The sequence below is a fragment of the Strongylocentrotus purpuratus genome, unplaced genomic scaffold, assembly GCF_000002235.5.
Source record: "Strongylocentrotus purpuratus isolate Spur 01 unplaced genomic scaffold, Spur_5.0 spur5_scaffold_7, whole genome shotgun sequence".
Taxonomy (NCBI): Eukaryota; Metazoa; Echinodermata; class Echinoidea; order Camarodonta; family Strongylocentrotidae; genus Strongylocentrotus; species Strongylocentrotus purpuratus.
The window spans coordinates 32,005,543-32,021,718 of record NW_022145613.1 but is presented as its reverse complement, the minus strand read 5'-3'; the positions used below and the strand labels follow the sequence as shown (position 1 = coordinate 32,021,718).

The 16,176-nt window shown below is 35.3% G+C and overlaps 1 protein-coding gene across 1 annotated transcript; it reads right to left on the bottom strand.

Moving 5' to 3' along the window:
• Positions 1 to 3,515: 3,515 nt before the first annotated feature.
• On the bottom strand, positions 3,516 to 15,818 carry LOC581121 (protein arginine N-methyltransferase 2). The gene is made up of 10 exons (XM_781138.5): positions 15,588 to 15,818; positions 13,615 to 13,797; positions 12,583 to 12,672; positions 11,708 to 11,779; positions 10,681 to 10,845; positions 9,607 to 9,779; positions 8,226 to 8,355; positions 7,059 to 7,198; positions 5,454 to 5,625; positions 3,516 to 3,661 (listed from the first exon to the last, which is right to left on the bottom strand). Exons 1-10 carry the CDS (start codon positions 15,747 to 15,749, stop codon positions 3,629 to 3,631), a joined length of 1,320 nt encoding a protein of 439 aa, XP_786231.3. The 5' UTR covers positions 15,750 to 15,818; the 3' UTR covers positions 3,516 to 3,628.
• Between the last annotated feature and the right edge of the window lie 358 nt (positions 15,819 to 16,176).

Below are 16,176 nucleotides of genomic sequence, written 5' to 3'. Positions count from 1 at the left end.
TTTGATTCTTCGGGTGACTACTTTTACACTGTCGCATGTGAATTATTCCTTAAAAAAAAACACTCTACCCTGACTCATTCAAACTATAACTACAATTATGGAATAGAGGCTGTACAATCAACATTCAATATTGCTCACTGTGAGCCACATACATAAATACTGACATACATAAATACTGATAGACACCTTGGCGACCCAGTGGACATTTTGTCTCTGGGTAGTATTCTCGAAAGCGGACTTTAGTCCATGTTTTAATCCTTCGACTAAGTATGGAATGCCAAGTGTCCATATGAATATGTTTTTTGAATAATTTAATCTGTCACTAAATTAAAATAAAATGTTTTCATTAAAGAAATGTTATGTATTAACAATCAATTACAACAATATATCTATGAAAAAAAAAATCATGTTATCTTGGTAATGATTAAAACATGAGCTAAAGTTGGTCCGCTTTCGAGAATACCACCCTCTGTGTCTTTAATTATTGCTTATGAATTACATTTCATGAGTGACCTTGCACATCCATACACATACCTGCCAACATTTGAAAATTAGAAATCTGTACCCTGAGCGGGGTCAAGGGGTAGTGGCCCTGCTGGGGTGTACATGTGAATTTACCATTGCCAGTATCCAGCCTTGATCGTGCAGCCATTCAACGCAGGCAATTTACGAACTCTCAAATCGTGGCACATGGTAAAACAAGCCAAATTTGGCATTAAAAAAATCTTTCAGAATGTGAAAAAATTAAATCAGGATATTCTGATTAAAAAGGAACAGTTGGCAAGTATGCATACATGGTGTTAATTGATCAATAAATATTATGAACTCCATGATTATAACTTTAGAGAATACAGTACATAAAAATGGGTGGTTAAATTTGGCATGAAATATGTGTTTAGCGATAGTACATCAAACATTTGAATTCTAAAAACATTAAGAATTGATTACAGAACTGTTTGCAAATGATGGTTTACCTATTGCATTAGATTGTGTTAATACCGTGATATCATATTTTGAGGTAGACAATGATGATTATTTTGTTGCAAAGTGGATTATTGCTTTCAATGTACTGGTGTCCTACATAATATATATACCTATTTAAAAAAAGTCAATCCTGTCTTTTTAATAACGATCACCTCTCTATAAGGGTCTCTTGTCTACAGTGGCTAACAACGTTGTATCTCTCAAAGGAGAAATATATTTTGGAGAACCTGTCTAGAAAGGCCACCTTGTCTACAGAGTCCACCTTCTCTGTTTCCCAAAATTGAAATTACAACTTTTTTGTGATTTCTCTCCATTTCTTCATTTTTAACATATCAGCACCATTACGACCTAAATATCTATCCATTACAAAGTTTATTATATACAAATTCAGGCAGGAAGTTTAAATTCAGCGCCAACTGCATTGACAGCTGCAAACAAATACAAATGTTTTCAGGTATTATCAGGAACCAAGAAATGTATTAGAAACTATAAAAAACGTCATTGGGATCTGTTATTTGATCAGCACAGAATGGGGAGGCAACATTCCTGATTCTAGATGGCAGTAAACAGACGTATAACATACAGATGACAAAATAACTTGTATATCTCTTGTTTACATTCAACTTCATCTGGAAAAAAACAAAACAATGAACAACAATAAAAACATTATCAACATCAATATACCTATCAGAATGTCTAAAATTATCCAGCTTGGAAAGTGATTATTAATTCAACCCTGCAATTATGGATTTGGTCTTTCACACACACACAATATTACAATAGCACAAACATATTCACTGTATACCTGCACAAATTTTTGTTCATGAATTTTCGCGAATGGTTCAGGTTTGCCAAGTCCCATGCCTTAAAAAAATGGAATCCCATCTTACACAACAGTTACATTTTTTGCAATTCACTATAAAAGCTATTATAAGACGGGTTGTAGAATGTAAGCAATCCGATTGGTCATTTGACATCACATGGGCGTGTATTCGTTCTTCCCATCATGCAAAACATGTCCCATCAAAAATTGATAACACACGTTCGATACCTGCCGATATTGCTTTCGCATAATTCAGCCAAATTTAATTTGTGCATAATCTAGATCTAACAACTTAGATCTAGATCTAATATCTATCTATACTCTAGATCTAGACTATAATGTAAGAAAGTAAACACTCACATACAGGGGGGGGGGGGGATTGTTAATTTCATTGATAAAAAGTCATACTTCATTGATTTATTCTTCTTATTGGTCCACAATTTACAATATTCTGCTTCTTTAACTATACATTACATAATTACTAAAAAGCTAACATTGCACAAGAATCCCTACACGACACTGGCTGAAGAAGAGTTGCAGTTATTGGGCAGTGGAAGACTTTAGCTGCTTGACCGACCGTTCTTAAAGGTATAGACCAGTTCTGGTCATGCGATTGCATTGTAAAAGAAACGTTGTGGAATCGATCAGAAAGATCGATCATCTAGCATATAAGTATTAGTGTGTACTGCAAGGTTCTGGAATCATCAAAATGATAAGAAATTTGGCCCAGTGTTGGTAAAGTTACAAACACTGTACACAGAAAGATGTATATGGGACCACGAGATATCTATCCAGTCCGGATAGATATCATAATTTACCAAATATATCAATTAGTAGGCGGTTTCCTGGCAAAATCATCACGTATTAGTCAAAACATATTTTTTTATTTCTATCACATGATTGGTAATAAGAGCTTCCATTTCATTTTTTTTGAGAGGGGGGCATTTCCAAAACTGGTCTATACCTTTAAGTTTGGGGCCCATAAGGGAAGTGACACTCCTTAATTCTGGCTTTATCAAGCAGTGATCCCATTTCCTGTTGAGAGGTTGAAATTAGCACCTAGATAATACATGCATGCAGTCATTAGTGCCCTGGAGGGAAGATTGCATACAATTTCTTTTTGCACTGTATTAGACAGATTAACTATTGAATTCTCCCATTCCCACAAGCTCCAATACAAGAGCCACCAGGGGAGTGTTTCACAAATGCTAAGATCGACTTTAAGTTTGACTTAACTATGACAGGTTGTTCATGCCACTGTTTGCTCTCACCATAATGATCTTTAGATAAATATTTTTCCTTCAATAATGAGTTATCAAAAAATGTAAATTCTGTAGATTTGTGACCACGATTTGTACATTCCTTAAGAGACCAATGCCAGTAAAAGGTGAGAGCAAACGGTGGCATGAACGGCCTGCCATAGTCAAGTCCAACTTAAAGTCGGTCTTAGTCTTTGTGAAATACTCCCCTGGTTTTTATAGGCAAGGGGTTAAAACACATTTCCACAGTCAGTAGCACAATCAATATCATTTGCTGAGAAAAGTGTGTTTATTATCAATATATGGGCAAGTCAAAGGTATTTTGTCCAATAAGTTACTGACCATAGCAGTTTAAATATTTTTGGTATATTAGAAAAATCTCATGTACATATAAGTTACATAATAGTACCAGTCTCCAATTCATGGGATACCTGCACAATGCAATTAGAACCAGGTTACCCGTTTTTGTATATACTGAGATGTGAAAAATGATGTGCTTGTGTCCTAGGAGTTAATGATGTCCATAAAGAAGGGTTTGTGAAGAAAGGCTGTCTGAAGAGTGTCATCTCCATACTTTGAAGGTCTTCATGAAAGTCTGTTAAAGAAAAAGAAAAAGAAAAAAAAAAACCATGAGTCCTTGCATAATTCACTTGAACCATGATAATTAATTTATGACAATCAACTCTTTTCAGCTTGTCTCTATTAAAAGTAACTCCAATTAAATGATTTAAAACTTTTTAAAATATCACAAAAACAAGATATCTATTTTTACCAGTGAAACAACACTTACTTGTATTTTAATGTAAACGTTTTCGTTGAATATGACTTGTATGCATGCTGTTTAATCAAGACTTTATTTCTTCAAAAGATTATATGAACCCCTAACACACCATGATAATATATAAACAATTACCAGAAATAGAAATTCAACAGTATATTTTCATTTCAATTCCAGGTTGTAACCTCTAGCATAGAAATCTTCTTTAGAGATAAACTTCCCATTGCATATTTTGTCGCGTTGCTTCGTATGCTTTGTATAGGATTGGAAAAATATGTGCTTTTTTGGATAGGCCCACCACTGAAAAATTAGTCCATGCATTTGTTTTGTGCCACATTGATTTTTGTAACAGTCTTCTTTTCGGTCTTCCTCAGCGACAAATCAAAAAATTGCAAACTATTCAAAATTCAGTCGCAAGATTAGTGACCCGAACTCGGAAATACGAATCAATTACTCCTGTACTACGAAATCTGCATTGGCTTCCTGTCCACTCCCGTATTTTGTTTAAACTATTAGTTTTTGCATACGAATGCTTTCATGACATTGCCCCTTCTTATTTATGTAAACTTTTATTTTGTTTAAACTATTAGTTTTTGCATACGAATGCTTTCATGACATTGCCCCTTCTTATTTATGTAAACTTTTATCATTATATCGGCCTACTCGAAATTTAAGATCAAGCTCAAAATCATTATTTATTGTTCCTCCCACCTCAACAAAAACATACGGTGAACGTTCTTTTATGCACGCCTCCTCAGTTTTATGGAATTCACTTCCACATTCCATGAGAAATCACAATAATTTAAACAAGTTTAAGGTTTCTCTTAAAATGTATTTATTCAATGTTAAAATTGTACACTCATGAACTCAGCGTCCAACACTACATGTACTTCTTTGCTTCTAAGTGGATTTTCTAATGTGTATGACTTGTTCTTGTAATTCTTTCCTTTCTATTTGAAGCGCATAGGGACATGCTATCCTGTAATGTGTTATGCGCTATAAAAGAACTGAGTATTATTATTATTATTATTTTTGTTTTCTGGAAGAAAATTCTAGGCAGGGACAACTACTAGTCAAACAAATATGATAGAAAACATCATACAAATTCTAGGGCATTACTTCCAACCATGGCATGGAAGAAGTTAACACTTATATAGTGTCCATAGTCCCTTCCTGGTCATATGGCAGGTCAGTATCATCATCATCATCATCGTTTATTAAAGTCATTTTTTTCTCTCTTTTGAGGGGTTGTTGCCTTTCAAGCCACGATGACACTCCCTCCTTCCACTTCTTCTTTTCTCAAGTCTACTCCACACATGTTCTGTATCTTAATCGACATCTTTCTATTCTCCTCAAGATACAACACAAATACCATCCTACCACCATCCTTTCCAACTGGCGCTATAGTTCTTCACAGAACTATAAGCTAAGGAAGATAACCAACAGTCCTTTTCAGGACTACACACACTCAAGAAAGAAAGATTACCGAGAGTCCTTTTTCAGGACTCCCCAATCTTCCCCTCTCACATGGTGCAACCGCAAGCCTACTGTACACATACCATTGTTACATAGACGAAACAAGACAGAAAGAACCAAAAAACAATCTCACCTTCTTTGTTTTGCTGGAGTTTTTGAAAGTGATGGTCCCTGAGAGCCCGACTCTGAAGTGTCTCCTCCACATGTAGCTTCTCTCCATCCTCATGGTGCCCTGGATAGCATCCCCAGGCTCTACATCATACCAGTCATCTAGAACCAAGGCTGCCTGCTTCCAATGGGTCAGTCTATTAAAGATTAAAATTGAATTGAGTACTGGCATATAAATGTATTGCAAAAGAACTTTAAATTATTGAAAAGGGTTGATTATATGTTTTAAGTAGAATGATTGTATGTTGTGAGGTTTTGGAATATTTTTTTAATAATGTATGTATAAATATTTTCTTAAACAGGTTTTTATTATACTTTTTAAAATGTTTTTACTACCATTTGCGTTAAAAAAGAAAACATTTTCATTTATGCATTTTACAACTTACCAAATAATTTTTAGGTAAGCCATAATAATAATAATGGTGGGTTCTTGTATAGCGCTCATGTCAGTCAGATTTTTGTTCTTTTTATTAGTACTATTCGTAATGTCAATGTTGCAATGCATACTTTTATCTTTTTATCGTCAATTTGTATGTAATTTTTAATTGTTGGCAAGTTCCCCTTCTCTCCTCCCCCTTCTTTACCTCTTGCCGCTCTCTCTCTCTCTCTTACTTCTTTCTCTTTCTCTTTCTCTTTCTCTTTCTCTCTCCTTCACCTCTTTCTCTCCTTCCTCTCTCTCTCTTTCTCCATCTTTCTATCTTTCCTGCTCTTTCTCTTTCTTCACTATATCTCTCGGTCTCTTATCCTTTCTTTCTATTTTTCTTACTTTCCTTCCCTCTCTCCTCCTCCCTCTCTCTCCTCTCTCTCTCTCTCTCTTTCTCTCTCTCCCTTTCCCTTTTTAACCTCTTTCCTTTATGTGACGTAATACGTGTACTTATAATTATGTAAATCATACTGTTTTAAATTTTGTTAAATGCAATGTATATCCATGTGCAATTCATTATATGTAACTGCGATACATGTGTCAATAAATACCATACCATAAGAAATTGACTCAATCTGGTGGAAAAGCACTGCACACAGAAATTGGTATATGGGACTATACCCACAGTATGAGCAATGTGGGATATGGGGGAAATCCTAACAAAATCTTTTTCATTTATACATATACTATGAAATTCTTTCACAAAGGAATATAAAGAATGAAAAATCTCACAAATTATTGTTCACATTTACCAAAACAAACATATGTTTGGCATCAGTATGAAGGGTATCCTCTTCAAATTTTTCCTGTTCCTCTTCTTCTTCCTCTTCTTTATTTTCTTCTCAATCTTTCCATCTAAACATCCTCTTTTCTATTCTTTCTTTACTCTGCACCATCATGTTCTTCTTCACTTTTCTCTATCTCCTTTATATATAAATTAATCTAGGGAGATCAAATAAGAATTTTAAAGCTAAATAAAATTTTAATACAATTTACTAATTAACGTTACATTCAATAAATTTTGATGTCATTTGCTATGAATGTTTTAAAATGTTGTATTTAACATTTGTAAAGCAATGCCCAATTCGGCCCTTTAGGCTGCGATGCCTTCTAAAATTCAATTCAATTCAATTCAACAGGACTTACGGGACATGCGGGCTGGTGTCCAATACGACGCATTCTGCACGGCTCTTGTGCAATGCTTCAAATTCTACACTGAACCAGGAAGCAAAGCCGTGTAGAGTTCCTTGTTTGCTGATGGTGAATGAAAAGTCCTGTTTGATCATCTGCCAACAATATGAAAGATGAGAATATTTGAAATGTTAATGTAAAAAAAAATTCTTTTTAAATATGTTGTTAAAGATAAAGTTGAGTTCTGGTCATGCAATTGCATTGTGAAAGAAACGGTGTGGAATCGACCAGAAAAGGTTGATCATCTAGCATATAAGAATTTGTGTGTATTGCAAGGCTCTGGAATCATCAAAATGATAAGAAATTTGGCCAAGTCTTGGTGAAGTTACAAACACTGTACACAGAAAGATGTATATGGGACTACACGAACACGTGGCGTAAAAATTCAACCCTGGATTTTTACGATGTTACATGACATATTTAGAATATGAAGGCATTTAAAGAGCCTTGCTTTTCAGGGAACATGTCTTATCTGATGTTCTTCCACACTTGCATAATAAGAATGATAACGCTCACAAATTATTTTTCACCTCTTCTCAGAACTCAACCTTCTCTTTAATTTTTGTAATCAGACCCTTTGTATCCTCGTGAAATATCCCAAGCTTCAGCCCAAGTGCAGGAGGAAATTAACACCCAATTAAACAGTGGTTTGCAAGCTGACCGGTTTTAGCAGGATATTCCATAATTGGAGTGTCATCAATGATGAAACAAGATGCACGTACACGACGTTGAATTTCAAAGAGCGCCATCTTAACTTTATTCTTTTTTAGTGCAAAACAGCAGGATACTTTTTACATACTTCGTGGTAGAGCCCTTCACTATAATTATTCAAAACCAGAGAGAGAGAGAGAGAGATAGAGAGAGAGACTTTTTCTTTCTATTTTTTTGTTCACAGGAGCTATTCAAAGATTTTTTAGAAGTGAGGTTAATCACTTTGCATTTCCAGCTTCAGTGCAGAATAGCCGATCAGGCGGGACAATACATCAGAGTTAGGAAAAGGGTTAGGGTCAGGATTAGGCATTAGGTTTATTTGTAGAGTATGGTAAAAAAACACATTAAATAATGCAAAATGCAAAGAACAAAATTAAAAGCAATGTTGATGCTCAATACTTAATTACAAACCTCAAGGTCTTTAAGAGTAACTGTGTTGAGGTCACACGAATATACAACTTCTCCTTTGGCTAGAAGATCGCTGGCATTTAATGCTTCGTTGATCACAGGCTTACAGAAGTATTCTGACTTGGCAGCTGTTCTGTCATAACAAACATGGATTTTTAGAACATTTTAGAATTCATTTTTATGAGTGTATTTTCAGATATGTATGCAAATGAAGAGCTTGCAACAAACTGTTAAAGGGAAAGTCCACCCCCAAAATAAGTTTGTTTCGATAGAGGCAGAATAATAAGAAAATCAGGTGAGTGAAAGTTTGAGCAAATTCTGAATGAAAATAAGAAAGTTATGAATTATTGAAGTTGTGATCAATCAAATACAAATTGGCAACTCTGTGACTTATCATACGAGCTCTCCTTCATTTGCTTTGTGCATAATATTCCATAAAATCATGTTTTCTTCGTTATTGATGACGGAATATATATTTGTCCCTTGCAGGGGGAGTATAGAAACATAATTATTTGCAATTATTATATTTAGGGTGCATGTATGGTTGAAATTTTTCTTGAGGGAAAATGAAAATTTTAGATTTTTTTAGTACTGAGCAAATGGAAGTTGAGCTCGCATGATACGTCATAGAGTTGCCAATTTGTGTTTGATTGATCACAACTTAAAAAATCCTAACTTCCTTATTTTTAATCGGAATTTGCTCAAACTTTCACTGACTTGTTTCTCTCATTTTTCTACTCCTATTAAAACTAACTTAATTTCAGGGTGGACTTCCCCTTTAACATGACCACAAGTACTCATAAACCATTTTATAAAATGTCTTCAGGCGATTTTGAAATTGGGTTATTCAACAATAGTGATTTACTTCAGAGACATAATCACAGTAAAAATCAAATTCATAGAAAATACAGATTCTATGACCCCCCCCCCCACCCTCATCCCCCAAAGATCAAGATTTTAAAACAATTAAACAACATTGAAATATGAATGGGAGCCTTACATGTAAAACAATTACATTCTTAAGTGTTTCCCTATCAACAGAGTAGCAGTAGTCCAATTCAATGCAGAATCATTAATCTGGTGATCCCACATTTGCTACTGGGGTTATTACATGAAAGATGTATGGTTAGGGTCAGGTGACGTTAGAGTGAGGGTTGAGGTGCAGGTCAGGTGTGATTTAGGTTTAAGGATAGGTATTGTGTTGTGTCCAAGCTTGAAGTTAAGAATTTGATTAATGTGGACATATTTGACGGCAGATCAACTGCACCAGAGCATGTGACATCAAATCATAAATCCCACTTTTAAAAGTATACTTTCCTGTCAAGATATGTGCGAAATTGTTTCTTCTACACACATACTTGTACTGAGCAAAAAGTGCACTCACCTCAAGATGGAGTAGTCCAGGCCACAAACAGAATCCCAGAAATGGATGCGATCCTGATGTTTGGATGCAGTGGTAGGAGCTAAGAAGAGATGGGCTTGAGATGGCCACATTTTCCCACTTTGCTTCAACCATTTATCTCGTGCAATGAGGACAGATTCAACCATGAACTCAAACTAACAAAAAAATAGGATAGGATAATTTTCATGAAAGTTGTTATTGTTGGTCATAGATTTTTTTAATATGGTCGTAAAATGCCCTTAGCAGCACAAAAAAAAAGAAAGCCAAGTAGAAGGAAAAAGAAAAAGAGGCAGACAGAGAAAGCAGTGGTTTGATAACATCAAAGAATGGACAGGTCTCACATATTCAGAAGCCAATAGATTAGCACAGGATAGAAACAAATGGAGAAAGACAACAAGAAGATGTGCAGATGTGGTTGCCAATTGCCAGCAACTGACGGTGGCAGAGAGGTAGCCAGGTAGGTAAAATGCATTGTTCAAACTCCATGAGATGGCAATATTTTACCTGCAACCCTCAGTCATTTATCCCGAGCAAAGCCATGATAAGATAGGATAGGACCAATTGGACGGGTTTTTAGAAACCATGCAATGCGATAGTGAAAGGAATCTTACATGTAATTAACGTAGCAAAGTAGATTGGTCAAAGGTCACATGATGATACTTTTGAGGGAAAGTAGAGAATGTTATTTCAGCAACCACTGGCTTAGAAATACCAATAATTTAAGAATAAAATACAGGTACTATCTAGAATCTTTTTTGAAGCCTACAGGAATAAAGGAAATGATTAGTCATTGGGTTAAGAAGGAAAGAGAGAAAGGGAGAGAGAAAGAAAGAGAGAGAGAGAGAAAGAAAGAGAGAGAGAGAGAGAGAGAAAGAGAGAGAGATACAGAGAGGAGAAAGAAAGAGATAGATAGAGAGGGAGAGAAAGAGAGAGAAAAAAAGAGGGAGATACAGAGAGCAGGAGAAAGAGATAGATGGAGAGAGAGAGAAAGAGAGAGATACAGCAAGAAGGAGAAATAAAGGGAGAAAGAGAGATAGAGAGAGAGAAACTACTCACAATAAGCAGGGTTCCCATCCACTCTGAAATGATGAGGTCTACTTTCTCCGGTAAGGTGGTTCCCTCTACTTTTCCATGGTAGAGGGTGATTTTATTGGACAGGTTGTTGTGGTTTATCAGCTTCTCAGCAGTCTCAGCCATCTCACTGGCTTCAATGGAATGAACCTATTAAAATCAAACATCGATATAGCATACAAGAATCATCGAAAATGAATGTAAACATGGCAGGAGATTCAATTTCATCATTGAGATCTATGAATCTTTGGATTATTACATAGATCTACAAAAGCAACTGTTTTCAATGATTTCAGATAACCAAATGATTGATTTTGATACATTGTCACAACACGCCATAATCAGCATCAACAGTTTTAAGTTATCATTAAAATTATAATGGAACCTATGACTAGAGTATTTTGAGACCTGCTATCATTATGGGATAATGATCAATTTTATTTTTTGTAGGTATGCTCTATTTCTATAGTCATTTTTGTGTAACCAAAGTATGGAAATTTAACCAAATCACTTTCTTGATCCCTGTGGCTTTTTAAGCAACATCATTCTTTTTTTAAGGCGAGGTTGCTTCTGTTTCCTCCAAAAGAAATTGGATGTAATTGAATTGATAACAGTTGACATTGAAGGAAAATTCACACTCAAATATCAGAGAAGCTGACTAGTGAAAATTTGAATAAAATCGTACAAAAAACAAAACAAGCATATAACAATTTTGAAAGTTGTAATCACTATATGCATGGGCATTTTAAATGTTAAACCAATTTTCCCATTTTTTCCCCCCAAAATAATGTTATTTTTTGTACATGACAAACAGGAGAGTTGTCCATGACAACGTCACAATCCACTGACCAAATTGCCAATTTGAGAGATTCACAGATTTGGTGATCTCACTTTTCAAATATTAAAAAAATCTTTTGTTATCGACCAGCTTTATTTCTCTTATAGTTTCGTTTTCATACAAATAAACTTAATACAAAGGATGGGCAGCACTTTAATATCGCTAGATTCTCACCCTCTTTGCTCCTCCGTACTTGACGCACATCATGCTCAGAATCCCTGTCCCGCAACCAACATCTAGAACAACCTGTAATAGACAAACAAATACAGTTCTCAAAACAATGTCAACATAATTTATGTATTAATTAAAATGGTCCTCATCATTTGTTTTATATTGCCCTGATTGATTTCTTTAATGATATATGCCTACTTTAACCACAGAAGACTATCTACTAATGAACTCATCTGTTTTTCCTCTATCTCAATTCCTCTCACTTTCATTAGGGCATACGGTTTCATGTTCATGATCTAAACTTGAGAATGTCATCATATAATGATGTTTATAATGAAATGATATATTGCACTGAAACAGCTTGAACAATACATACAATGAAGGTCAATTTATAAAAAAAAATACAGATAAAACAGTAAAAGAAGGTTTTCAGGAAACAAACTACATCTGTGTGGTTTCCTGAGTGGTGATCTGATATTCATTCCAGTGACAAATGCTCAGGCTTTATTATATCACAGATATAGGATTTCTTGTCTTGTAGTATTCTTTATTGTATTCATTCAATACATGTACATCCTACAACTTATTTCAAATTGCAATACATAACATATAGAGTACACAATATACACACAACTCAATTATTTTGAATGAATAAATCTTATCGTAAATAACCCCCTCCCCAAGTTACAACACAAAGAATGACGGAGCCTACATTTTTATTTTTTTAAAGGGTTAGGGTTAGGGGATATGGTTGTGATTTGGGTTTTTGTTTTCAATATGTTCAGGATTAGGGTTAGGGTTTGAAAATTTATTTTACGAAGTAGACCATTGAGTAATTGTTATGAGAGTATGTGTTATAGAGACACTTGAGCACATACTTTCCCCTTCATAGCTTCCTTGTTCCTCTCAATGGCAACCTGATATGCTTCATTCCTGGCTTTGTCGCTCAACATTTCTTGCTGTAATTTCTGGACGAAGAAAGAATAACACAAATATTTTCCTATCATTATGAAGTGTTATTACTCTGCACCACACAATGAAAATAGGTAAATTGTCTCATTGCCAAAGGACAATTCTACTTGAAAATCATATTAGATATTCTCACACTATCAGTTTCTTATTTCCAAGTGTCCCATCCCTATCAAACAAACTCCCTGCCTTTCTGGGAAATATAGTAATTCACTTGACATTTCTTAAAAAAACATACTTCTACACTTCATAATTAGTCCTTAGACTAAGGGACAGCGTCTTGTTTCCTCAGGAAAAGGCACTTTTTACATCCAATTATTATTATCATTATTATACTTACTGGTATCACTTTTATTAATATTATCATTATTGTTATCATCATTACCATTATCATCATCATTAATATTATTAATATTATTATTATTATATATTATCATCACTATCATTATTATTATTATTATCGTTATTATTATCATTATTTTTATCATTATTATTAATTGCTTCTAGCACATGGTCTACAATAACATCAAATACAGTTAGTTATTTAAAAGAAAACATCTGAATTTATTTTTTCATAATGAACCTAGTATCTTCATTTACTTAATTCTCTAGTCTTTGCCAGAACAAATCATGTTTATGCCATGTCAAAGGAGCCTACACCTATCATTAAAAATGTTTTTCTTTGACAGAGTTTAGACCTTTCCCTACGAGACCTAGGTCGTCCCTGTATAAAACTTATGGGAATCTCTAAATTCTAACCAATGGCAATTTTACTGAACAATATAAAACCAAATAATCTCACTTTGGCTCCATTTTTAGTTTAAAAAAAAAATCATACACAAAATCTATGAAAATATGCATATTTACATTTTTGGATTACATGTCATTCCTAGATAACTCAGAAATATCCCTCTTCTAGCAAGAAAATGAATGGTTCTTACCAAAGTACTGTAGCTACCAAAGTATTCATCATCTTGCCAATCAGGTTTGGAGGTGGGGTCTATGGGTTCTGTAGCGATGTGATTGGTTGGAATGTAACCTGTGTTGTTACCCTTGCGTGCCCACCACCAGTCAACATTGGGTTTACGCAGCACCGACAGCACTTGTCCGGATTCAAAGCTCAACTGGGGACAAGAAGACAGATTATAATGAGACTCAAATGGGTTGTAAAGATTCACCACACACAAAAAGTAGGTGTGGAAGAAAACAAAACAAAAACTTTTCTCCATGTTCCAAGAGCATACAGCACAAATGACAACTTAGGGAGAAATGAAATCAGGCAGATTATGTGCAAAAATATTATCTACTGCCTTGCTGTGGGGCCAAATTTAGTGTTGCATTTTCATCATGTGGTATTAGCGTGGACTTTCTGAAAAAGGGGAATTCTTCAGGTAATCTTTTTATGTTCAGCGAAGGAATTTCAACCGGTGTTTGATGGTCGTGTCACTCTTGTGAAAAAAGCACGTAATTTGAATACGATGTATATGCCATAACATGGTCTTTGTACCCTCTAATGACCCCCCTCCCCTTCCCTTTATAATCCTATCTTTCCTTTTGCAGTTTTCAATCAGTGTGAGATTCGGGATCGAGCTATTACATAGAAATTTTGCCTCCATGATTGTGAGCTGTGAATCAGCTGGAAATTACAGAGCTGATTACGGTCATGATTTATGGTAAAAGTATGATTTTGGAGCATCTGCATTGCATTAAAAAGTTGCATTTCAACAATAATTTTTATTTTTCACCCATTTGTTTTGACAACACGCGTGTGAACGGTTAGACTTCATGTATTGTAGGAGTGGACTTGGCTTTGGATAGGGGACTATCATTATGAGCTTCATATTCATAATCATAATTATAACCTTGGCTTCAGGCTAGCCTTAAGGGCTCTCTCGAAATGTTTTTTTAATGATATTATTCGAAAGAGCCTTAAACGGCTCCCATACCCCTGCACGGAGAGGCATGTAAACAAAACTCAAAAGTGGTCCAAAATCACACTTTCGCGCACCCGACCAATATTGGACAGTGGCTTTGATAAATTTTGTCCGAGTTTTGGTCTTAATTAGCGCTTTAATTTCAAAATCGGATCTAAAAATAACAAAATAAGAGCAATTTTCTTACCAGACCGATACAGCTCAGCTCCCTTTTCACGTGTACCGTGTGAATTCACGATGTCTACACAATGGTGATGACCTCTGACTAGCACTTCGTAAATGTGCTGCTTCCGTATAATGCGCTGAATAACACTCATACAGCGCATTATACGGAAGCAGCACAATTTACCCACAATTACGGAAGTGCCAGTCAGAGGTCATCACCATATGCATTGTGTAGACATCGTGAATTCACACGGTACACGTGAAAAGGGAGCTGAGCTGTATCGGTCTGGTAAGAAAATTGCTCTTATTTTGTTATTTTTAGATCCGATTTTGAAATTAAAGCGCTAATTAAGACCAAAACTCGGACAAAATTTATCAAAGCCACTGTCCAATATTGGTCGGGTGCGCGAAAGTGTGATTTTGGACCACTTTTGAGTTTTGTTTACATGCCTCTCCGTGCAGGGGTATGGGAGCCGTTTAAGGCTCTCTCGAATAATATCATTAAAAAAACATTTCGAGAGAGCCCTTAAGGCTACTTCAGGCTCAGCTGTTCAGTTTCATTCAACCTCGACCTCGCGCTCGGCCCCACTCTCTTTCAAATTCATAATTCAATTTGGCCAAGATAATTATACCTCAATAACAACTAGCTAATTGATTACATTAATAGTGCAAACAGACATACACTGCAGATTCATATCATTAAGGCTTGTCATATAATAAGATTCCAAGCCAACTTCTAAGCAATATCATTCTTGTTACAATTCAACAAACGTCAATTTCAGCACGTGGGACAACAATAAAGGGATCGAGCTTACCTGACTATCATCTATTGCACAGAAATCTGCCACAGCAGTTACGATCTCTAGCTCGTAATCTTCTTCATCTTTATCACTTAAGTGACTGCAACCTCCCTTTTGGTTTCCATTTCCATTGCAGGTCGTAAATGATGTTGAATTTCCATTAGATCTATCCCCCATTTCCGCCGGGATCGGGATGTCGTCTTCACGAACCAGCTCCGCCTTCGTCTGGTCATGACGTCACGAACCTTATATGCAGAGCTAGAGACGGGCTGCATTTTGATTGCATTTACAACATGTACAAAAACAAAAACTCATAATAAACTCGGGAATAAACTAAATTAATAAATAAATGATTTCTTCAGTAAATTTCGTATTAAAACAATAGCGGCAAATCAAGTGTCTGTGTGTGTGTGTTGGGGGGGGGGGGGGATGGGGAATTAGACTAGTGCCCCAAGCAAAACCAAATATAATACTGTAAACACTGTGTAAAGTAAATAAAGGGAGAAATGAACACATATTAATTAATTGTATAAAATGGCACATGAATGTAGTGACGTACATTAAGCAAATTCGCATTTATAGACAACAAATAAAATCGTTATAA

Coding starts and splice junctions, on each gene's coding strand:
- LOC581121 (XM_781138.5), bottom strand. CDS start 15,749: ATGGGGGATAGATCTAATGGAAATTCAACATCATTTACGACCTGCAAT. Junction 12,673..13,614: donor TTGGTAGCTACAGTACTTTG/GTAAGAACCATT, acceptor TTCTTCGTCCAG/AAATTACAGCAAGAAATGTT. Junction 3,662..5,453: donor ACTCCAGCAAAACAAAGAAG/GTGAGATTGTTT, acceptor TTTCTTTAACAG/ACTTTCATGAAGACCTTCAA.